This window comes from Littorina saxatilis, linkage group LG8 (genome assembly GCF_037325665.1).
Source record: "Littorina saxatilis isolate snail1 linkage group LG8, US_GU_Lsax_2.0, whole genome shotgun sequence".
Classification (NCBI taxonomy): Eukaryota; Metazoa; Mollusca; class Gastropoda; order Littorinimorpha; family Littorinidae; genus Littorina; species Littorina saxatilis.
In genome coordinates, this window is record NC_090252.1 from 61,132,040 (window position 1) to 61,158,511 (window position 26,472).

Consider the following 26,472-nt stretch of genomic DNA (forward strand, 5'->3'; position numbering starts at 1 on the left):
GCACATGACTTCCTTCTGCCTTGTTCTGAGGTATAAAAGAAGGCCGGTATATATATGGCCAGCGGCTATGTCAACCATGCCAATGACAGACATTCGGCTCTCCTGCCAGGAAGCCAAACTGCTGCTAGCCAAGCTAAAAAGAGAGGAAAGAGAGCAGACTCTGTCACAAACATGTGAAGAGAGAGGATGGATACACCTCCCCTACAATAGGAAAGGGCACCACCTCCCACTCCCCCCGAGACCCATGAGCCTGTTGCGTCGCTTGCGCACGGTCAGCAGCCGCATCTACTGGGACAAGGCAGTCTGTCAGTGTGGCAAGACTGGACATCTCACACACGTGTTTGAAGGTTGTGACACTCTCAAGGAAGAGATGGCTAGTCTCATCCGCTACAGAAGGGAGAATGCCCTCAGTCTGGGAGACTTTCTCCGCCCACACCCATCACTCGGAGAGATACCGATGATGGTCTTGGTCACCAATCTGTTCCTCAACTGTTGCGAGCTGGTTCTAGTGTGCTTGCAGCAGATCCAGCACAGCACAGATCCACTTCTGGAATCTTAAGCTAAATGTGTCTCAAGACACACATTTTGTAGTCCTGGCATCCTGAAAGGCAGAGGCCCCAACCTACAGGTTTGCTTCCATACCAAAAACGCCTCCTGAGACACGGGAACTTGGGAGCAGAGGCAACAGCTCCGCTTGAACCTCAGAAACCAAATGTGCCTCCATACACACAGATCCCTTAGACGGCCGAGGCTGTGGCCTCTAAGGTTCTCTTGTACCAAACCGCCTCCTGACTCTGCATCAGATTGCTTGCGTTGGCGCGGCATCTGCTTACATAGACCCACATTAAGTCACCACCGAGTGGTAGACACAGACGACATTTGGTAGCACTGACTGCCAGCTCCACGGTAATGCGTACCCCTAGCGCGGCTCTGCTTGGGTGGGAATGTTCTGAGCAAAACACTATGTGTTACTCCATACCCCCCGCCCTCCATGGAACTTCTTGACCCCAACATATTGGGTGGGGAGTTTGCCCAGTCGGTAGAGGCGCTGGCTTTAAAACCGGTTGTTACTATCAGCGTGGGTTCAACCCCCAAGTTCGGCGCGAGATGTGTGTCCCAGAGTCAACTTTGTGCAGACTCTCCTCGGTGTCCGAACACCCCCCGTGTGCACGCATGCGCACGAGAAAGATCCCAGGGTCACAGCGAAAGCCTCAGGCCTTGGAAACACGAATACATGCATGCAAAAATATGAAGCCCGGGTGTCCGTTCGGCCAACAGCCAATAAAGTAACCGTTTCAGCACTGACGCAAGACGACTCAACCCGGTCCCTAGCTCATTTCAGGTCTCCTCTAGCAGCCGGCAGCCAGCGGTCTACACCCCCCCCCCCCCCCCCCCCCCCTGCATTTTTATTTTTTATTTTCATACAAAGCCGGATTTTTTCCTTGTAACATGCCCCTAATGGCTTTGCCGTGAGGGCGTAAAACTTACATTTTCTCTTTCTGGCCAGTGGTGTTTCCCTCGACGTTGAGTGAAATGACCTTGAAGATGTGGGTCGTTTACTTCTCTTGTCTCCTTTCCTTGTGTTGAACATCAGAACTTCGGAAACTGACGACACTGACTTCTGCTTGTTGCTGGTCTCCGTCAAAGTCAAACCAGACACGTTTCCATGCATTATCATACCTGTGAGTGCACGCAGACTTTCGGGAACAACGTCTGCTGAGACCTTAACAGTACCGTCAAAACAATAGTCTTTGGAAAGGATATCTTTACGGACAATCTGTGCGGCACGTGCAAGATGAAATGCGTCATCATCTAATGTTCTTGCAAAATTCAGCAAACTGCTGACGTCTGTATCGAAAATAAGGACAGTTTCTTTCCCTTGCCTTTGAGCTTGCAGATTTGGCACCATATGAAGAAGTCTTTCTTTGAGTCTTGTTGTATGAACCTTTTTGTTATATGAACAGTCCAGCTCACGAAACTGGCTGTCATACACTTTGCACAGTTCAGACATTTTGAACAGTGACATGGACTTGCTTTCTCTCTCTTCTTCAATGAAAGAAAGGAGTTGACTTAACACTGTTAACTCATTTTGTTCGTGTGCGTCATTAATTCCCCGTTCTGCTAAGGCTTTTTTAGATTTATTGTACAAAGTCAACTTGCAAGATGAATGATATTTGGCGTCCAAGGCATGCATATCCCCCTCTGATAATTTTCCCAAGAGTGATCGGTCCTGCACAATCTCTGCATATTCACGAATTGTTTGGTCGATGGTAAATGTACATGCGTTCACAAGTTTTTCAGAAGTACCATCTTTTCCGCATCGCGGTCACACACAGGTCCTATCGTCCTCCTTGTTTTGACGGGGCTGTGCAGTTCTTTCTGGTCATTATCTTCTTCTTGCAAGTATCTCTTCTCAGCACGAGCAACTTTCTGGTTATCAAATTTGTTCCTGCAGGTTCTGTGCCATACAGCTTTTTTCTCTTCAAAGGTTGTCTTCATATCATTACCTTGTTCAAGGAGATCCTTGTTCAAAACAAACACAGACGAATCCCCAAGGGCTTCAAGTTTCAAAATATTGTCGACGACACGACCGTACCCAGTCTGCACGCCAGCTTTGGCAAATGTTGATTGTGTCGGATTTACAAATTTTTCTTCTGTTTCTGTTTGGCATATCGCACATAAAGACCAGTCGACCAGGGCACGGGCCTCCAACATTGATGGGTGTGAATTACCTTCATGAACCGCTTCTTCTGAAGACTCCTCTTGTGTTGGCAGTGGTCTGGGATCCAAGCTTTGTTCCTGGACAGATTCCGGGAGATTGTGAGGGTCCAGGGAAGTCTCTGCATCCAGGATGAGATAACCTAATGAAAACAAACAAGGGCAATAAATCAACTGCAAAACAATTTTGTTTGTGACTTCATCAAACACACACACACACACACACACACACACACACACACACACACACCCACACACACACACACATACACACACACACACACACCTAATACACAAGCGAGCAGGCATATCCCCCCCAAGTCACCCTTTCGCCTCATACCTTCGCGAACCGTGTCTTCAGAAGACGTTCCTTGTTTTGGCAGTGGTCTTGAATCCATGCTTTCTCTTGACTGATGCAAGGGTCAGGAAACGTCTCTGTATCCAGAGTGATAAAACCGAATCAAATACAGACAAACAAGGAAATAAATCACATGAAAGACAATGCTGTATGCGACTTAACTACCCCCCCCACACACACACACACACACACAACACACACATGCACACATACATTCTCTCTCTCTCTCTCTCTCTCTCTCTCTCTCTCTCTCTCTCTCTCTCTCTCTCTCCACACACACACACACCCACACAGGCACGCACACAGCACACACACATACGCACACACTAACACACACACCTACACAAACACAGACACGCACGCACACACGCACGCACGCACACACACACACGTACCAACACGCATGGCTAGAATATTAGGTTACATTAGATATGTGACATGATCGTCTACGGCTCTGTGCAGCGAATGAGAGAACCCAGTAGTGACCGCACGCAAAACGCACGTGGATTGAATGAAGCATGCACTTCAAATGTCTGTGTTTTCTTATGATACATATAATGTTAATAGACTGTCGTACCGATTTCTGTACATGCAATAACATCATCAAGATTCAAGAGTTAATTACCAATTACCTACATATCGAAGATGTACAAAATTCAATTTGATTTCTGACTGTCAGGGCCACATAAAAACGAAAGCAAGGTAAACACGAACAGATCTAAACAGCAAGGCGTTTCCAAGATTTTGTGTCAACAAATAGTGTTGAAACAGTGTTACGGACAATAGCCGCTGCTTTCACAGGAACTCTTATTTTCCCAGGACGATCGTAGACTGGAACCATCTACAGGACGATCAAGTTCTGGCAGGATCTATGGAGATCTTTAAATCTGATCTCCACCCAGTTTAGGACTTATTTATATGCGCACCTCCCTTCCGTCGATCAAATGACAGAAGTGGTTTTTCAACGTATTGACACAGATACAGATCTGGCATTCATTGCAATCACTTTCGCGCCCCCTCACCCCCTCCCGTCTACCCTCCCCCCCCCCCTCCATTAAAAACATGTATACATGTAACTGAAAGCATCTTACCGTTTACTCGAAGGTCGTGGGTGCAAAATATATAGCAGGCGCCTTCATTCTGCAAACTCAAACGCCATGCTGTTGCTCTTCAAGCAGACGACAAGTATTCCGCGCAAAGTGATACGTCTAAAATCTGATTGGCTAATATTCCCAAGGACGCGGATAACTCGTGTTGGAGTTATCTCCCGCGCTGAGTTGTTTACGTTCGAAACGATTTTTATTTAATTAATTGTGTCACCCTTTCATACTTGCTGGATGACTTGTGTCATCCTCTTAATCGATTCTTTGTACTTTTATGTGCAATTGCTGAAAAACTACAATTTGTTCAATGATTTGAATTTTGTGGTGTATTCTTGCCACGAGTCCCCAGACTACACCGCTCGTTAGTTGATCAAAGGGAGCAAACGTAAACTTTGACCCCTAAACTTTGAACTGCGCACAAAACGCTGACGTCATCACATAAAAAGTACCGATAACCACTAACACTAACAGTTACACTGTACACTTAACGAGTCTATTGGTTCATGGTGGTGCGAACTATTTAAATCGGCTTGGCTGCTCATTTCTTGCCTTTTTGTGAGCGATGTGCGCTGATACACTGCAAGAGATCTCACATTTGTCTGCGTACTGGTAGGCCTACTCCAAGGTCAGTTTTGTTTATGGCTGTTCCACTTACCTTAGTCGGCAAGATTATAACATTCTTTTCTACTACTTCTCTGTTTAAGCTGGGTGGGAAAAGTTTGTTTTTATTCATTGCACAGCGTAATCTTTCTAATGCAATTACTTTCCCTTTATAGATGTGTGCTTTTAAAAAAAATGGGAGACATGTCAATCCTTCAGGTGAGATTTTCTTCTTCAAAATTAAAATTGAAAAACTCCAATAAAAGACTCTATAATTTCTTATACCCCCCCCCCCCCCCCTCTTCCTTGGCTAATCATCCTACCCGACAGAAGACTCCCTCGCTTTTAAGACCCTCCACCAAACTTGGGTCACGTCAATATATCATCAAACCCTAAACGTGTGCAAAGTGTCAAAGGTCTAGCTTAAAGATATAGTGTCCACGCCGCCATTTTGGATAGTTTTCTGTCGAATTCGGCCGATTTGAAGATTTTTGGGAATCAAGTGTACCTTAATTAAGACGCACCTGGCCCAGTTTGCTCAATAAAGCACCACAAGTATGCTAAATAATTAAATCAAAAAGAGTAATTTGGCGTCTGCTCTCCACCATTTGAAGATTAAAATTGGCCATCAAAGACTGGTTTTCGTCGCGAGCGCGTGCCGTTAGCATGACGACTCAAAACAATGGCAGATGGGATAGTCGCTCAGTGGGACAAGCCAGCAAGTTTCAGTAAGAAATCCACTCCATGTGGTTCAGAAAGCAGCTGACTGACTCCGAACGACACAGAATCACGAGAAAGACACGCTCGGCGCACGAAATTCAAAGTTATCATCAGCAAGCAGTCGGAAAGTTGGATTCAACTGAGTGTTTTACCGTTCAGTGTGTGCCGCGACGCAGCTCTATCCTGCTACTGGAGTTGTAAGTATTAAATAAAGCGAGTGTTGTCGTGTATACTTTGGAAAGACCTGGACACATTTTGCTGCCGTGTTGTATGTGTGTCTGCTGGTGTATAGTGCGAATGAAGGATCAATCAAGCGGCCGAATGTGTCCAGTTTTCCTGTTTTTGTTTGAACACGAACACAGTGTGTGTGTTTGCAACTACGGTGCGTGTGTGTCTGTGCACTGCACAGGAGCTTGTTTCAAAACGCCGGTCGATCATCGTAGTAAGGGTAAGCATGCAGAAGTAAATAATGATCGACCGGCGGTTGAATACAAGCTCCTGTGGTGCACTGTATACGAGACAGAGACTGACAGAGTAGCCAGTCTGTGAGTAATCCCCCTAAAATATGTTTTGAGATGGAAAAAAGTAGGGTCAGTCAGCACACGTGATACTGATATTTTAACGCTTTATGGGCAGTTGTTTCTTTGCAGTCTTTGGAGGTTGTGCAACAGAAAATGTTATTTATAACTGACATTTTATATTGTCAGTGGTATGAGTTTTTCTGTGCAGTAAGAACTATGATTGAAGTTTATTGGTAAAGCTTTGTGAAAGGGTTACTTTTAATGAAGAACACATTCTTCCTCAGTGTTCATTGAAGTAAACACTAAATGTGGCAGAATTTCATTCATCCTTTTTTGACTGCCATTTTAAAGTGTCGCTGTGCATGTTCAAAGCTTCATGTTCAGAACTGATGTTGCTGTAGAACTGTATGTAATTGGCCAGCCTTTGGTTTACACTTAGTGGTTTTAGATGTTGCTATAATTACTATAACAATTTTCAGAAATGTTCAGGGAACAAGCACCCGGACATCAAACATTCTTGCAATGTGTGGCAATAATGGCATAAAATATTTCAGACAAAAAGATCAGTAAGGTGAGTTTAAATGTTCATAATTCTGGTGTAAGTCAAGCTTATCTTTTATCTTGAGCAACTATCTCTGTCATGTCTCTCTCAGGCTGCGCACCCGACAGAAAAGTTGCCAGGAACCAATTCCTTGAGTGTGGCAATGGTTTACCATTTCTGGTTTACTTGAACTGCAGGCATACAGAGAGGAATTGTTGAGTGATTAAAAGTTATGGAGTCTTTAAAATGATGTAGTTAGAGGATAAGACACTGTAAAAGTTTGGAAACAGTATTTTTCTTCTTCATGGTTATAAAAAAATACAGCATGTGTGTTCAATTTCTGAAGATGCATTATAACTACAGTGGCACCCCCCTTTTAAGACCTCAAACAATCTGAGAAAATCAAGTCTTAAAAAGGAATGAGTCTTAAAATGGGGGTAATTTTACAGACGTTATGAACAGAAAATGTGAGAAAACAAGGTTTTAGAAAGGAGGGAGTTTTAAATTTGGGGTCTTAAAAGGGGGGTTCCACTGCATTATACATGCCATGGAAATCATGATTTTACAGATAAATACAATAACAATTGAAAGCAATTTGCAGCCCAGTGGCAGTGTCTTATTATCTGATTATCTTCTGTCTATTTTTATATTTGCACCTTTGCTACAAAACTCGTGGTTACAACTTGACCAAAAGTCAATTATTACCAATAAACTAAGCAACATGCGCACACAAAAACATACTCAATTGTCGAGAACAGTGTCAGTTTTATTCCATGTAGATCTTAAATGCAAATGTACACATTTTCAGAAACAAGTCTTAGAATTCTGCATTTCAATCATATAAAAGATGTGAATAACCCACACCCATGATGTGTATTACTTCAACAAGGTATAATTATGGCTTGGCTTGCTGCAACATGTCAACGAGCACTCGTCAACACATATTTGTTCTGCACAAGGTTTACTAGACCTGTCAATTCAACGCATTAATCAAGATACTTTCAGGACCCTTCCCCAGACTTTATTGTTCATGTCAGCTGTTCTTTGTGCCAGATTGTGTATCCCTTTTGACTGACAATAATGCTGCAGAGGGAAATACTACAGTGGAACTTGTAAAATTCTGAGAAAATCAGCTACGTCTTAAACAGGGGGAGTAAATTTACAGAGATTATAAACAGAAAATCCAAAAAAACAGGATCTTAAAGAAGGGGGGGGGGGGGGGGGGGCTGTAAATGAGGGTTCCACTGCACAGCTAAAAGTGATCTTTCTCTGCAGGTACAATATAGTGTCTACAATACAAAGATGGTTTGCAGTGGAGGTTGACGTTGCAAAGTCCTATGCACACATCACTGAACACAAAGTTCGTCCCCAAAAGGCGGAGCAGCAGGGAAGTTTTCTACAAGCCAGAACCCCCAAGTCTATCTAATCCCACGGTCTACACATCTGGTCAAATAACTAAACCTAGCAATGACATCATACACTAAGAACTGCTTTACACATTTTTCCTACCAAAATACATGTGACCTTGACCCAAGGTCAAGGTCATCCAAGGTCATGCAACACAAAGCTGTTAATTCAAGACATAGGAAGTACAATGGTGCTTATTGGCTCTTTCTACCATGAGATATGGTCACTTTTAGTGGTTCACTACCTTATTTTGGTCACATTTCATAAGGGTCAAAGTGACCTTGACCATATGTGACCAAATGTGTCTCATGATGAAAGCATAACATGTGCCCCACATAATTTTTAAGTTTGAAACAGTTATCTTCCATAGTTCAGGGTCAAGGTCACTTCAAAATATGTATACAATCCAACTTTGAAGAGCTCCTGTGACCTTGACCTTGAAGCAAGGTAAACCAAACTGGTATCAAAAGATGGGGCTTACTTTGCCCTATATATCATATATAGGTGAGGTATTGAATCTCAAAAACTTCAGAGAAAATGGGAAAAATGGGAAAAATAGCTGTTTTTTAGGCAACATTTATGGCCCCTGCGACCTTGACCTTGAAGCAAGGTCAAGATGCTATGTATGTTTTTTGGGGCCTTGTCATCATACACCATCTTGCCAAATTTGGTACTGATAGACTGAATAGTGTCCAAGAAATATCCAACGTTAAAGTTTTCCGGACGTCCGGACGGACGGACGGACGGACGGACGGACGGACGACTCGGGTGAGTACATAGACTCACTTTTGCTTCGCATGTGAGTCAAAAACCAAAAAGTGAATAGTCAGTCAGTCAGTTAGTCAGTGATACTGATCCAATCCATCGATGTGTCAAGAAAGGGGTAAGGTTATTTTTTAGAAAGCTAAAATGTTGCAGAGGGAAATGGTGTAACAAAACACTGGTCGTTTCACATGCTCCATTATATCACTAAATTCAGACCTCTTCAACTTCCGAAGACGCTCTCTCATCTCCATCTTCTTTTCACAGGGCTATCCAGATACTTCAGTGACCAGAGTATTAAATAAACAGTATAGTTGTCTTTCAGCATTCCCTAGAATGACAATGACACTGCAGGGTGCAGAACTGTGCACATCATTTAAAACACACACACACACACACACACACACACACACACACACACACACACACACACACACACAACATATGTTGACGACACTGATCCAAATGTTGGAGGATGGGCGTTAACTAGGTACTGCGGGCGCTGAAAAGGTAGTTTATGGTACATAACAAAAGCAAAAAACAATGTGCTTTGAGAGATAAAACATACAAAAATTCAGAATGGTGCTAAATACAGAGTATGGTTACACCAACCCCCAACGAAATGCACTTCATTTAACACCACAATGTTCTTAAATACAGGCGACTAGGACGAAAATCAGTGTACTGGCCAGTTGGATCTAAATTGTCATTCCTATGAACCATACACAGCAACTGCACATGGCGACTCTTACACCTTCACCCAAATAGCCAAATATGTATGTCCACAATGTAAGCTGTGCGAATGTTGGGTATCGTTTTGCTTTATTGATATTCCCATCCTCTTCTTCTTCCAGGGCGAGGGCATCTCCAATCTCTTCTCTGTGTGTGGGCCAGTGGGAGCCTGCTGTCATCAAGCACCAGTGCCTTGAAGTCCTGAGCATAAACAGAAAACCACCCATCACTAAAGACGCTTGATTCAGATTCAAACTTCAAATAATAAACATGAACCAAATGCAAGAAAAAGTGTGAAAATAAAAAGTAAAAGAATAGTATTTGTAATCTATTCATCTATGTAATGGGGTGCAGGTGTGAGTAAAAGGTGTGTGTGGGGGTGTGTGGTGGTGGGGGGGATTTACTTGTAGGCATAGGCTTTCCAGATTGTTGGCATTCTGACACACTGACCAGTGGCACTGTGTACAAATGTGTTCCAGTACTACCGATGAGCAAAAGTGCCAGTTACACATCTTTAGGTACTTGGAATGAATGCCCAGTTTACCCATGCATTGAACAGTAAAACCTAAGTTTGCCATCCCCCCCCCCCCCCCGCCTTTTTTTCTAAATATTTGTCTTTTAAGACATTACTTTCTCAGATTTCCGTTTATAACCTCCATTCTAAGACATACTGCTTTGTACATTTAGTCAAGTTTTGATCTTTAATTGAGTTTGTAATATCTTAAAAAAAGGGCTCCACTGTATCTCTAATTTTTTTCTGCACAAGTCGTATTGAAGCAGCAGTAGTCAAGTGCTAAACCGCATAAAGGCCTGTTTGGTATACTATTCGATTCTGATGTTTCAAGCAGAACTGCTGTGTGACATGTGGTTGGAAAATGTGTCTCAGGGATTGTCTTGATTTTTAAACAATTAAACAGGAAGGCAGACATGAATTTGAACTGCAAGGCATACACAATTCTAAAACCTAAACATCATAATTATGACTTCCTACATTTTTAGCATGATCATGGAATCTGCTCGCCAATATGTCATATATATTATAAAGATCAGTATGGAGGCAGAAATAATCAATCTGAAAAATATCCTTCATTTACAAAGAGCAAATGGGTGTAGTTTAAACAGTAAACAAGAATTCATATTTCAGAATACAGTGGAACCCCCTTTTACGACCCCCCAAAATCTGAGAAAATAAGGTCTTAAAAAGCAAGAAGTCTTACAATGAAGGTAAATTTACAGAGGTTATGACCTAAACATCTGAAACGCAAGGTCTCAAAATAGGGGAGATCTTGAATTGTAAAGGTTTTTAAAAGAGGGGTTTCATGGTACAGCACCCCAATTGTGGGGACTGTTCATTTGTATTTCCCTTTATGAGACACTAAAAGGTTGTGTGTAGTGACATTTAACTGCACAAAATATCTCGACAAAATCTGGATGCTGAAGCTGAATTTTAATTATTTTTCATTATCTTCTGAAAATAGGAAATAAATATATGTATACACATTCACTAGAATAGCAAAAAACAAAAGGCACCAGTAATATAATTTGCGACTGAGACCTGAAAACCCCACTTTTTGTCATTATTTAGTATACCCTGCAACAAAGTCATCCACCTAACAAAGCTTGCAGAATAAAAAGGTACTTACTGGAATTATTAAGTTTAGAGGAGGGTTGGACTTGGAGGGCGGTGTTGTTTTCTGGATCAGCCTTCTTCCCCAGCAAACCAATTTCAGTTTGAGAGGACTTAGACCAGTCCTTTCCTCTTCATCTGCCCACACATAGAGACTGCTAATTCCTCTCCCTATCCTGCCTCCGCACCTTTTTTCTTGCAGGGGCAGCTCTGTTGTTGTTTTGAACATGAAACTTCCATAGCCTGGAAATGAAGACAAATTCATGAAAAGGATACACTATTCATCAATCCACCTTACAGTTAATGAGTTATTGTATCAAACTTCAATCATCATCAACTTCAAGAAAAGCTTACTTGAGTTTGACATATATATATATACTCCCCTACATGCGCACACACACACACACACACACACGCGCACACACACACGCACACACACACACACACACAGTGATCATGCATACACAAGTCTGAGAATACACACACACACAAACACACAGGCACACACACACACACACACACACACACACACACACACACACACACATATAACAAATGCACAAGACAATGATTTCCTCGACACTGTTCAGTGGGATAAGTATGTCTTCTCTTTTGGGTTACTATTCTGAAAATAAACACGATTTTCAGAGCTCTCTCATGTTCGGTGAAATACTGCTTCGACCTCTTGCACGCAAAGCGCACGTTTACTGTTCCACTGAAGTGATCGATCAGTGACATGAATGGAAGTTTTAACAATGCATATACGTAAGGGAGTAAAAGTGCAACTTCAGAGACACATATTTGAAAGGATCACCAACAGGCAACAAACATGTCCAAGATAATCGGACTAAGTACTACCACTACTAAATGATCTCTATCAAGGCGAATGATTCGGAGTGCACCAGAGCTATTTGACTCGCATGATCGATTCCTTAGCAGTCCTGCTCAGAGCAACTTGTAAACAGATACTGACTGTCTCATTGAAAGCATTATTTTCTGTCAGATAACGTTTACTAAAGCTGGAAAATGTAACACTCACCTTGTCAGACTAAAATAATCCTAGGCTTCTTACGCCGGAACCTCCGGAACTGCCCACGTGAGTGCCGTCGCCTTGCCTACATCACTCTTGTCAGGTCCACCCTTGAGTACGGGGCGGTGGTCTGGGACCCCTACTACAAACAAGACGTTGAGAGACTCGAACGCATCCAACGCCTAGCCGCTAGGTTCATCATGAAAGACTACGTGTCCAAGGACCCAGGCTGCGTCACCAAGATGCTAGAGTACCTCCAACTTCCTACACTCCAGGAACGCCGTCAGCAACTTCGCCTGACGATGCTGTTCAAAATCATCAATGGACTTGTACCTGCCCTACCCCCTGACTCCTTCCTCACCCCGGTGAGCGTATCTCGGCGCCGAGTCAAGCCTAAAGCCTACGAGGGGTATGAGAGCCAAAACATCCTCCAGAGACAGGCAACCAACAACAGCCGCTGTTTCAAAGCTCCTACCTCAAAGACTGATCAATACAGGAACTCGTTCTTTATAAAGACAGTGATCGAGTGGAACAATTTGAGCGAAGCCACCGTCACCTTGACCACGCCCAGCGCCTTCTCATCGGCGTTAGGGGGGCAGAAACCAGTGTGAGAGCCTCAGTAGTTTTTATCCAGTTTTTAACATTGTAACATAGCATTTTTTAACTGTGCTTGAAAGGCCTACATTCTAGGGCAAACGGACTAAAACCGCAAGTACAGCAGCAAGAAGACCAGCTGGAGTTGTACACTATATCCACCTTGTGTACAGTGAACTTTTAAGACTCTTTTAGATGCGCACACCCAAAAAACGTCACGTTGATAGTCGTCGTCGGCTTCTGTGGCGCACCCGCCAACCACCAACCCAGGCGGGTTATCCATATCCAGATCCAGAATCGCCGAGAGACGCCATTTTGATTGTTGTGACAAATTGGACAAAGGGAAATCACCCAACCATTACAAGAGTGCTCTTTCCTTGGCTTCTTTTCCGACAGTTAATTAGCTATCAAAACTGTTGAATTTGCAAAGTAAAGTTATTCCTCGTGGATGGTAGCATTATTTGTAACATAGAATCTTATGGTGAAGCTTTGAAAGCGATCTGAAGGCCTTTTCCCGGTGGATACTATCCCTTTAAAAACAAAAAACATTCGAGTTAATCTGAACGTTGACGGGAGCAGTAGCGTAGTGATATTACTGTGTATTGCATATGATTGCAATTAATTACAATGTCATGTATATCTCATTCAAACTCTTATGACACCTTTGTGTTGTTTGCGCGGTTGATCAAGATTTGCAGAGTGTAGTTTGGCGTGGTGCACAGCGGGTTGGCGGCTCTGACAGAGTGGAACTCGACGCACAGAAAGGTGTTATTCTTGGCGCCTTCATATCTGAACATTATCTCGCAGGTCTTCTTTGGTCTCGAGTTCGTGCTCTGGAGGTGGATAAAACACATCAATATATTCATAATGCTGACGTTCTCTACGGACAAATCAGCACGAAAATTGAATTCTTATATAACTTCTCTTCGTTATGTATCATTACTGTGTAATGTATCAACACCCGACCCCCACCCCTGCCCCTCCTCCTGCCAAACATTATATAAAAGAAGGTTCATAAAATAAGTAAATAGTTTACACTGTGTTTTTTTAGAAATGAAAAACAAAGTTTTAGAGTCGGCGTGAAAAATAGGGTCGGTCGGGTTACCCTAAACCAACATATTATTGACTCACGTAAGTGTAGCCTATGCGATGCTAACTTTTGTCTGTCTGTGCGTGCGTGTGTGTGTGCGTGTGTGTGTGTGTGCGCGTGATAGAAACTTTAACATTTGACTGAACACCGAAATACTAATTTTACCGGGTTATTATCCAAGCAACAGCTTCAAAGTATTGAAGCAATGATCAACATTTCGTCGGCACGTATGTAGATAAAGTGTGTATCCAAAGAAAACGGGTGGTGGTGGGGTTTTGTGGGGGGGGGTGTTGTGTGTGGTATGTAGACCAGGTCAGGGATCAAGGTTAGGTCAGATCGCGTGAAGCATTGTGGTATAGATTCACTTCTCAGTTCTAACCGAGCTGCATTCGCCGATTCGGGGAAGACGATTTCACATTGTTCGGTTTCGTAGCGGCTCCAGAAAAAATAGATGAAGAAGCTACCAAAGGAGATTTCCTACAGGTTGATCTGCACAGCGTGTTTTCAGTGTCTGCGCGAGGAAGCGCTGTCGAAAGGGCAGTGTCGATCTCAGTCAGTGGCAATGAGTCGAGTCGTCAGTGTCCCTGTAAGTAGGCTGCAGACAGACATATATATCTAGACTGATCTAGCGTCTCCCACTCTTGCACTGTGTCTATGCTTATTGTGACTGTGTGGGTGTATGTGTGACGGAGTGATTGAGTTTGTGTTACTGTTTGTCAATTTCTTACGGGAGCCTTGAAGGCTTCGCCTCTTGTCTTATTTGGCCTTACACTATTCTTCAATGTCAAAATGAACGGTCAGGACATGCAATTCACAATCTTGTTCTCTCTCCCTTTAAATTCATACATGCCTTGGCGTTCACTTTCACATCGACAAAAACAAAAGTATAATTTCATTTGCCTGAATGGATTATTATACAAAACATAGAAACATTCAATTTAAGAGCACAACAAATAAAGATATCAAAAGAGTGAGGGAAAGTGGGCGACACACACACACACACACACACACACACACACACACACACACACACACACACACACACACACACACACACACACACACACACACACACTCGCACGTTTACATCCAAAAGCGAATTATGGCATTATAATATCATAATGTAATACTTTCTGAAGTTTTATACTATAATATATTTTATATTACTCACATTAATGTTCAGACATGGCAGATTCTGAACACTTTAAAACAGGGCTTAAATATCCCTCAACATGCATATTTGTCAGAGTATGATCACTTTTAATGGGAGTAATTTTACGTTTTTCAGGTCGTAGGAAAAATGTCAAGGTCAATTGTTTAACTTAATTTGTTTTAAATGTGATTCTGTGTGTTTTTCTCGGTATTGTGTCATTTTTTTAAAATCGTTCAGGAGACTCCATGCTCCCTTAACTATTTTCACTTCCTTACTTCTGTAAAGTTACAGCCATGTTAACTCATTGTCTCCCAGGTACGGATATATCCGTACCAATTCATTTGGCTATATCTGACCATGCAGGTACGGATATATTCGCTCAGACTGTTAGCTTCAGTCGCTTCCCGGAACGTCGATCTAACGCCTGCATTTCAGCGTTTTGATACACAGTGTTTACACAGTTACTACTAATGCTGCGTCGCCCAAAACAAATAACGGTTTTGGGTGTAACGAAAAAAATAACAGGGCCGGAGTGCCATGTAAATTATGAGCATATCTTCCAAATCCACCTTCCAAATCCATTTAAAAAATATGACACTACCAGACTGTTTCTGCATATTGAGCCAGAAATTTTTGTTTGGGCAAATCGATGTTGCAGTTCCGGAGCAAATGATCAAAATTTCGTTGCGAATGTGCGTTCAAACGTGTTTATCCCATAATATAACAATGTACAGCTCGAAAATATGGCCAAGAACAAATCTACGGTACTTCGAAGAAAGAAGAATAACAACATTCTTGTCCATTACGACTTGCAATTTACCGTGTGCGCTGTAAAATCTCCCTACCTTCAAAGCAGACGAAAAGCAGACATCTTCATTTTCTTTCAAGGGAGAAATCGTTGGTCATAAATATAGTGTCCTGTATGCAGACGATGCATCTAACATGTTGGGAATGATCTCCCTTGTTTGACTATTGCATGCTGGTTGTAAGCCGGGACACATCATGGAAGCATACATCTGAATACATGATTAGAACTCAGAGTTCGGTTGTTCATTACCTCTGTTCTTAGAGAACGTATGGTGTTTGAGTGTGTGCAAGCATGGGCCAAGTTACATACACGAACACTACAATTGGCGACGAGGATAAAGGTATTTATCTAGTGTAATTCTTGTCGGACTTACGGTGACAAGAAACGTGCGCACCACGTTTGACTGAGAAAATGGAGAACATTCCATGTGTCAGCTGTTTGACCCAAAAGGTGAACCTTCTCTGGTATCGGCGAGATGGGAGCGATGGGGGAAGAGTTTCAACATCTACCTGGTTGCATTGGGGGATGTTGCGGGTGCAAGAAAGACGGGACTTTTGCTTCACTGTGGAGAGTCGGAACTGCAGGAGATTTTCGAAACTTTCGAGTTTGCTGGGAATGACGTCACACCGGATAACTGTACGTACGCACAGGCGCTCGAAGCTCTCAATAAGCATTTCGGTACGCAGCGAAATGACACTTTTGAAAGAAATGTCTTTCGACAGATGGCCCAAAAAGGAAGGTGAAGCTACTGCACAGTTCATCACTAGACTTCGCCAACAAGCAAAGCATTGTAACTTTGGACCAACCCTGGGTGAGAATATCAGAGATCAAGTAATCGACAAGTGTGCTGACAAACGTTTGAAGGCCAAACTTCTGGAGAGAATGAACTTAACTTTGCCAGTACTGATGCAGATTTCACAGGCGCATGAAGCTGCAAGTGGTTTTGTCAGACAGATGACGCCTTCAACTTCAACTGACGCAGCAGATTCTCAACTCGTTGGAGCTGTGGGTGGTAGATCGTCTTCGAAATATGTGAAGGAGAGACAGACTAGTGCCTCTAGACACAAAGTGGAGAAGAAAAAAGGTGCTTGTTTCCGATGTGGACAGAACACTCACCATGCCAAGGATCCAACATGTCCTGCCATGGGGAAGACATGCAGACTGTGCCAAAAACTGAACCATTTCGCTGCTGTGTGTAAAAGTGGCAAAACTACTCAAGCGAATGCCTTGAATGTTGTGCATGATGATGATGATGATGATAGTGACCATGACTATTCTTTCAAAGTAGGTGACAGAAAACTGGAAATGATACATGTTGTAGTGGGATAAGTTCAGATCTGTGCAGGCATTGATTACGGGGCTAGTGCTAACGTTTTAGACAAGCAAAAGTGGGAGGCTTTGAAGAAGAAAAAAAATTGTTTGTAAAACAGAAGCAAAGAAAGATGGAAAAGTCCTGTATGCCTACGGATCTTACAATAATTGGTACATTTGAAGCTGAGGTTTCTCTGTCAGCGTTGCCAGATCAGAACAAGCATGTTGCCAAGTTTGTTGTCATTGAAGAAAAAGGAATTTCTCTTTTGGGGAGGGGAACTTCAGAAAAAAACTGGGTGTTCTGAAAGTTGGATTGCCAAAAGAAATACATGCTGTTGGTTCTGTTTTGACAGAAAGTACAGAGAAGCCTGAGATGCAATTTGAAAATGTGTACGATGGTCTTGGCAAACTGAAAAATCACAAAGTGACGTTGCATGTGAAAAATGACGTCAAACCAGTCATTCAGGCCGCGAGACGCATTCCGTTCAGTCTGCGTTCTAAAGTAGAACAAAAGATCAAAGAACTGACAGAGCTTGATATTATTGAGCGTGCCGAGGGGCCTACATCGTTTGTAAGTCCCATCGTTGTGGTACCAAAGGCTCAAGGGAACGACATACGGCTGTGTGTTGATATGAGACAGGCGAATGAGGCCATAGAACGGGAACGGTTTCCCATGCCGACGGTAGAAGAAACGCTCCTAGAGATGATTTTTTGTTTGTTTGTTTGCTTAACGCCCAGCCGACCACGAAGGGCCATATCAGGGCGGTGCTGCTTTGACATATAACGTGCGCCACACACAAGACAGAAGTCGCAGCACAGGCTTCATGTCTCACCCAGTCACATTATTCTGACACCGGACCAACCAGTCCTAGCACTAACCCCATAATGCCAGACGCCAGGCGGAGCAGCCACTAGGTTGCCAATTTTAAAGTCTTAGGTATGGCCGGGGTTCGAACCCACGACCTCCCGCTCACGGGGCGGACGCCTTACCACTAGGCCAACCGTGCCGGTATTCCTAGAGATGAACGGTAGCAAGTTCTTTTCAAAACTAGATTTGAACATGGGATTTCATCAGTTAGAGCTAGACGCAGAATCGCGACCGATCACAACTTTTGCAACACATGTTGGTTTGTTTCGCTACAAACGTCTCATGTTTGGAGTGACAAGCGCTCCAGAAATTTATCAGTATACGATTCAAAACGTACTCCGCGATTGCACAGGCGCGCGAAACATGACTGATGATATAATCATCTATGCCGAGACACTAAAAGAGCATAACCGCAGGTTAGCCAAAGTCTTAGCAACACTGAAAGACGCAGGACTCACACTTAACAAGAAGAAGTGCATTTACCGCATGACAAAAGTACAGTTCATGGGCTTTCTGCTCTCAGAAAAGGGATTGGGCCCACATCTGTAAAGTTCGAAGCAGTGAAAAATGCACAACCGCCAAAAAGTGCATCTGAGGTCAAAAGTTTCCTAGGTCTGGTAAACTTTTGTGCGCGTTTCATCAGTAATCTTGCGAATAAGTCAGAACCGTTGCGAAAACTCACACGCAAAAACGTTCAGTTCAAATGGAAACAAGAAGGGCAAAGCCCATACGACTCACATGCTTGACCTTGACCTTTACATGACCTTGACCTTCGGGATCAAGGTCAAATAACTAAACCTAGCAATGGCATCATACACTAAGAACTGCTTTACACATTTTTCCTACCAAAATACAAGGTCATCCAAGGTCATGCAACACAAAGCTGTTAATTCAAGACATAGGAAGTACAATGGTGCTTATTGGCTCTTTCTACCATGAGATATGGTCACTTTTAGTGGTTCACTACCTTATTTTGGTCACATTTCATAAGGGTCAAATTGACCTTGACCTTGATCATATGTGACCAAATGTGTCTCATGATGAAAGCATAACATGTGCCCCACATAATTGTTAAGTTTGAAACAGTTATCTTCCATAGTTCAGGGTCAAGGTCACTTCAAAATATGTATACAATCCAACTTTAAAGGACTCTTGCGACCTTGACCTTGAAGCAAGGTCAACCAAACTGGTGTCCAAAGATAGGGCTTACATTGCCCTGTATAGCATACATAGCTAAGGTTGCCATTCTCGATAACTTCAGAAAAAAATGCGAAAATGTGAAAAATGGTCGTTTTTAAGACAACAATGACGGCCCCTGTGACCTTGAACTTGAAGTGAGGTCAAGTTGCCGCACATGTTTTTTGAGATCTTGTAAGCATACACCATCAGGCCACATCAGGTGTTGATAGACTTAATAGTGTCCAAGAAATATCCAACGTTAAAGTTTTCCGGACGGACGGACGGACGCCGGGACAGACGGACGGACGGACGACTCGGGTGAGTACATAGACTCACTTTTGCTTCGCATGTGAGTCAAAAAGGAACAGCAACAAGCATTCGATCTTCTGAAGACGGAGCTTGAAAGTGCAGGTACTCTCGCTTACTTTGATCAAAAAGCTGAGACAAGAGTTGTCGCTGACGCGAGTCCAGTAGCTCTAGGTGCAGTACTGGTACAGATCCAGAATGGAGAAAAACGCGCAATCTACTATGCAAGTAGACATTTGACTGATGTAGAACGTCGGTATTCTCAAACTGAAAAAGAGGTCCTAGCACTCGTTTGGGCATGCGAGAGATTTCATCAGTATCTCTTTGGAATGGATTTCATTCTTGAAACTGATCACAGACCGCTGGAGTTCATTTACTCAAAACGCTCAAAACCGTCTGCGCGCATAGAAAGATGGGTTCTCAGGTTACCGAACTATCACTTCACGGTTCAGTACAAACCTGGTGCCCAAAACATAGCAGATCCGTTGTCACGTTTAGTGAAGCATGATGAACGTAGCCGCAGGCAGACTCAAAATCCAGCTGAAGAATGCATTTCTTTTGTCGCACACACTAGCGTTCCATCTGCATTGACGATGCAGGAACTAGAAGAGGCGTCAGAAATTGACACAGAAATCATTGCGCTGAGGCAGTGCATTCAGACAGATATATGGCAGAACTGTCCAAACCAAACATACAAAGCACTCAAAGATGAGTTCACTTGTTTTGGCAAGCTAGTGCTTCGAGGTTGTAGGATTGTCATTCCACATGCACTCCGACATCGCGCCATGAAAATAGCCCATGACGGTCATCAAGGCATAGTGAAGACAAAGAGAGATTGCGAAGCAAGGTCTGGTGGCCATGAATTGATCACGACACAGAAAAACAGATCAAGGCATGTCACGAATGCCAAATTGTTAGCCAGCCAGCACCACCTGAACCACTGAAGTGTAGGAAATTCCCGGACGGCCCTTGGGAAGATCTAGCAATTGACATACTCGGACCGCTTCCGACTGGAGAGTCCATTCTCGTTTTAGTTGATTACTACAGTCGTTTTTTTCGAAACGGTCGTTCTGAGGTCCACTGTAACGAATCAGATCATTCAAGCGTTAGACAACATTTTCACAACACATGGTTTGCCCGTTACCCTCACTTCTGACAACGGACCTCAGTTCGTTTCTGAGGATTTCTCCCAGTACATGCAAACAAACAACATTGTGCACATCCACACGACACCGTTGTGGCCACAAGCCAATGGCGAAGTAGAGCGTCAAAACAGAACACTCATGAAAGCCATTAAGATTGCACATTCAGAAGGCAAAGATTGGAAACGGGAGCTGAACACATTCCTGTTTGCGTACCGCACTACAACACATCAAACAACAGGAGTTAGCCCCGCAGAACTATTGTTCAAACGTAAGCTCCGAAGCAAGTTACCTGAGATTGACCGAGACACAAAAACAACACTCGATGAGTCAGTTCGCGACCGAGACAAATTGAAGAAAGAACAAAGGAAAGAGTATGCGGACACAAAACGGAATTCACAGACATCAGAAACAAGTGTTGGGGACGAAATCTTATTTCAGAAAAAGAAACAAGACAAGTTCAGTACTCAATTTGAACCGGAACCATACAAGGTGATTGAACGGACAGGAACACAGGTCACAGTTGAATCGCCTAGTACAGGTGCAAGGTACAGACGGAACGTATCACACACAAAGCCGTATGTCAGGGAACAGTCATTAGATCTAGATGATTGTGAAAAATACACTGACAATTCCTCAGTTGAAAATGCATCAATTGGAAGCTCTGAAACCAATACACCCGGTGTTCGTGTTTCAATGCGTCCGAGACGAATGCCGGAAAAACTACAAGATTACGTTGTTGGACTCGTTCAACATTAAAGAATCAGAATAATTTGAGTTTATCCTACATACGTGAGAGAGACACCCGTGAGATAATAATCGTTCAAATCACACGTGTGTATATCATGTAAATGAGGTCATGTCAAGCAAGTCTGGCAGGGACCTGTTTGGCCACTGCTTATGATGCCAAAGTCACCGAGACAAACGTCATTATAGAAACACAAATTGCGCTCGCTAATTACCCTCGATGAATCTTTAGAACTAACACGTCACGCCACACTTTCAGAGTGACGTTTCTTTGCTTTGACGTAATAGATTGCATGAGGCTTTAGAAGAGATCGAGGTTCCAAAACAAGCGTCTTCAATTTAGCTGCCTCAAGTGCAGGACATTTTCAGTAAAATACACGTAAGTACAGTATGTAGGATAAACAGAATACTACATGGCTTGCTGTGTCGTACCAGATTTACACTCGTTGCTTTTTCAAATAGTGAACAGCTCGCTTTCGCTCGCAGTTCAATATTAAAGAAGTCGCGTAAGGCGAAAATACAATATTTAGTCAAGTAGCTGTCGAACTCACAGAATGAAACTGAACGCAATGCCATTTTTCAGCAAGACCGTATACTCGTAGCATCGTCAGTCCACCGCTCATGGCAAAGGCAGTGAAATTGACAAGAAGAGCGGGGTAGTAGTTGCGCTAAGAAGGATAGCACGCTTTTCTGTACCTCTCTTTGTTTTAACTTTCTGAGCGTGTTTTTAATCCAAACATATCATATCTATATGTTTTTGGAATCAGGAACCGACAAGGAATAAGATGAAAGTGTTTTTAAATTGATTTGGACAATTTAATTTTGATAATAATTTTTATATCTTTAATTTTCAGAGCTTGTTTTTAATCCAAATATAACATATTTATATGTTTTTGGAATCAGAAAATTATGGAGAATAAGATGAACGTAAATTTGGATCGTTTTATAAATTTTTTTTTTTTTTTTACAATTTTCAGATTTTTAATGACCAAAGTCATTAATTAATTTTTAAGCCACCAAGCTGAAATGCAATACCGAAGTCCGGGCTTCGTCGAAGATTACTTGACCAAAATTTCAACCAATTTGGTTGAAAAATGAGGGCGTGACAGTGCCGCCTCAACTTTCACGAAAAGCCGGATATGACGTCATCAAAGACATTTATCAAAAAAATGAAAAAAACGTTCGGGGATTTCATACCCAGGAACTCTCATGTCAAATTTCATAAAGATCGGTCCAGTAGTTTAGTCTGAATCGCTCTACACACACACACGCACAGACAGACAGACACACATACACTACGACCCTCGTTTCGATTCCCCCTCGATGTTAAAATATTTAGTCAAAACTTGACTAAATATAAAAAACAACTCGTGTAAATCTGGTACGACACAGCAAGCCATGTAGTATTCTCTATTTATATGTGTGTGCTTCTAAAAGGTGAATTTTCATGTATCTGTTTATTCTGTATGGAAATGATTACATGAAACTGTTGCCTGTATTTTAAGGCTCTTCGTTCGATGATTTATTGATGTAGAAATATCAAGATTGTTTAAGTTGTGTTCCAAAAGAAAAGGAGAGATGTAGTGTCATGTATGCAGACGATGCATCTAACATGTTGGGAATGATCTCCCTTGTTTGACTATTGCATGCTGGTTGTAAGCCGGGACACATCATGGAAGCATACATCTGAATACATGATTAGAACTCAGAGTTTGGTTGTCCATTACCTCTGTTCTTAGAGAAGGTATGGTGTTTGAGTGTGTGCAAGCATGGGCCAAGTCACATACACGAACACTACAATACAGTCTGGCAGGACCCAAACATACTTCTGCACGCTTTCTTTTCTTGTCATATTCAGTTGCTTCGCAAAAATAAAATGTCATTGGTTTTCTCAACTTGTCAAATCAGTCCAAAAGACCACAGAACTGGGAAATGGCACTGATTGAAATACGAAAGATCTTCGATGACGAAAGTATAAATGACGCCATGTGGTCACACTTATCTCGAGAACTAAGCGTCGCTCAGAACCAGCGCCCTTCCATTATACAATTCTGAGTGACCTGCTGCAGCACAGCTGGTCTCGGCTTAAAAAAACGTGGTCACCATAGGTGGAGTAGAAAGTGTTAAGACTCCCTTTTTCTGTAGACCTTATTGAACACATCTGTAAAGGTTTTAAAATGAGGGGTTTCACAGCATAATTATGAATAAACAAGTCGCGTAAGGCGAAAATACAATATTTAGTCAAGTAGCTGTCGAACTCACAGAATGAAACTGAACGCAATGCAACGCAGCAAGACCGTATACTCGTAGCATCGTCAGTCACCCGCTCACGGCAAAGACAGTGACATTGACAAGAAGAGCGGGGTAGCAGTTGCGCTCAGAAGGATAGCACGCTTTTCTGTACCTCTCTTTGTTTTAACTTACTGAGCGTGTTTTTAATCCAAACATAGCATATATCTATATGTTTTTGGAATCAGGAACCGACAAGGAATAAGATGAAAGTGGTTTTAAATTGATTTCGAAAATTTAATTTTCATATTAATTTTTATATATTTAATTTTCAGAGCGTGTTTTTAATCCAAATATAACATATTTATATGTTTTTGGAATCAGAAAATGATGGAGAATAAGATGAATGTAAATTTGGATCGTTTTTAACAATTTTTTTTTTTTTTACAATTTTCAGATTTTTAATGACCAAAGTCATTAATTAATTTTTAAGCCACCAAGCTGAAATGCAATAACGAAGTCCGGGCTTTGTCGAACATTACTTGACCAAAATTGCAACCAATTTGGTTGAAAAATGAGGGCGTGACAGTGCCGCCTCAACTTTCACGAAAAGCCGGATATGACGTCATCAAAGACATTTATCAAAAAAATGAAAAAAATGTATGGGGATATCATACCCAGGAACTCTCATGTCAAATTTCATAAAGATCGGTCCAGTAGTTTAGTCTGAATCGCTCTACACACACACACAGACAGACACACACACACACACACACACACGCACACACACACACACGCACATACACCACGACCCTGGTCTCGATTCCCCGTCTATGTTAAAACATTTAGTCAAAACTTGACTAAATATAAAAACAAGTCGCGTAAGGCGAAAATACAACATTTAGTCAAGTAGCTGTCGAACTCACAGAATGAAACTGAACGCAATGCAACGCAGCAAGACCGTATACTCGTAGCATCGTCAGTCCACCGCTCAGGCAAAGGCAGTGAAATTGACAAGAAGAGCGGGGTAGTAGTTGCGCTGAGAAGGATAGCACGCTTTTCTGTACCTCTCTTCGTTTTAACTTTCTGAGCGTGTTTTTAATCCAAATATAACATATTTATATGTTTTTGGAATCAGAAAATGATGGAGAATAAGATGAACGTAAATTTGGATCGTTTTATAAAAAAAAATATTTTTTTTACAATTTTCAGATTTTTAATGACCAAAGTCATTAATTAATTTTTAAGCCACCAAGCTGAAATGCAATACCGAAGTCCGGGCTTCGTCGGAGATTACTTGACCAAAATTTCAACCAATTTGGTTGAAAAATGAGAGCGTGACAGTGCCGCCTCAACTTTCACGAAAAGCCGGATATGACGTCATCAAAGACATTTATCAAAAAAATGAAAAAAAACATCTGAGGATATCATACCCAGGAACTCTCATGTCAAATTTCATAAAGATCGGTCCAGTAGTTTAGTCTGAATCGCTCTACACACACAGACAGACAGACAGACAGACAGACACACATACACCACGACCCTCGTCTCGATTCCCCCTTCTATGTTAAAACATTTAGTCAAAACTTGACTAAATGTAAAAAGAATTCTATATACTTTGACCTTTGTTTTAGAATGAAGCGGGTCGATGTTTGTGACGTTGATTCTGCTCCTTTGCAAGTCGAACTCGTCACCACAGACATGGTCAGTGTCCATGGAAACGTGCCTGTGAACACTCTGCTTGCTGTAGACCAACAGATCCACATCTACGTCCCTCATAGACGGATAGGGCCCATCTGCAGCCATACTGAGGGAGAGAGATGGCCGGCGGCGGGAACACCATTCTGCGCCAGATAAACTAACGCGACAGTCCAAGGTATACTCGCGTGGCGAATCCACGCCCACGTGACCATGATACAGCGTTATCTTGACGCTATTACATGTGATAAGATTGAGTTCACGCTTAAAGAGACACACGCGGTCTGTTGGGTCAATAGAGGTGAATATCAGGTCACAGGGACTAAAGGAGCGTTTGACGTTGGTTTTGCTGACGTGGTAGACGGATGTGTTTGTGACGTTATACACCTTCCCGCAGTGAGTCGGAGAGTTGAGGAACAGCTGTGGCGGGTCGGTCTGATAAGATTCGCATGACGACACGGCCAACAGCAGACAACACACAACGCGTGCTATGGTCTCCATGTTGCTGACACGGATGTCTTTCGTTGTCCTTCTACGCGGCCAACAGCAGACATCACACAACGCGTGCTATGGCCTCCATGCTGCTGACAAGGCTGTCTTTCGTTGTCCTTCTACACGACCAACAGCAGACAGCACACAACGCAGAACTGCAGAAGTCGCCATCATTCATCGAAGTGACTCTATCTCTTCATCTTTGCAGACGAAACAACTATTCCTCCCGACTGCATGAAAAGGTTCAGCAAAAAGTGAGGTTGTGTGAAACAGAGCCAATCTCAATTCGCTAATACAGTCAATTAGAAATGTTGTGTATTTCTTCTCTTCAGATGGGCATGACAGTTACTCTATCTGTCCGGACCAGTCGAGAACAAAGCACACGATGTTCTGAAGTAGTGTTACGTCACACCACACAACACAATGACGTCATTTTGGCGAGGATCGACCAATTCTCTTCTTCTGAAAGAGAAGCATGTAGTCTCGGCCAGCCCCGACTCACTTCCACCTTCAGTCGCAGAGCGTACAGGTACTTGTATCAAACTAATACCCCCATTTATGGAACGCCAAAAGGCCCACAGTATCGAGACTGAGTCTCGATACTGGGAGTATCGAGACTTAAAGTCTCGATACTCCGAGTATCGAGACTCGTTCATTTCATTGGTCTTCCCTCGATACTGCGAGTATCGAGTATGGAAATGAACCAATCCGTGGTATCGAGTATGGTTGCCATGCC

General features: G+C 42.6%; 2 protein-coding genes across 3 annotated transcripts in view; one reads left to right on the forward strand and one right to left on the reverse strand.

Annotated features, from left to right (window-relative positions):
* LOC138974012 (uncharacterized) overlaps positions 1-26,472 on the forward strand; it is a 502,416-nt gene that overhangs the window by 417,201 nt on the left and 58,743 nt on the right. The window lies entirely within an intron of this gene.
* On the reverse strand, positions 13,367-26,115 carry LOC138974781 (uncharacterized). Its single transcript, XM_070347508.1, has 2 exons — positions 25,170-26,115; positions 13,367-13,546 (listed from the first exon to the last, which is right to left on the reverse strand). The coding sequence occupies exons 1-2, from the start codon at positions 25,743-25,745 to the stop codon at positions 13,367-13,369; spliced, it is 756 nt and encodes a 251-aa protein (XP_070203609.1). The 5' UTR covers positions 25,746-26,115.

Coding starts and splice junctions, on each gene's coding strand:
- LOC138974781 (XM_070347508.1), bottom strand. CDS start 25,745: ATGGAGACCATAGCACGCGTTGTGTGTTGTCTGCTGTTGGCCGTGTCG. Junction 13,547..25,169: donor CGCTTCATTCTAAAACAAAG/GTCAAAGTATAT, acceptor ATCCACCTCCAG/AGCACGAACTCGAGACCAAA.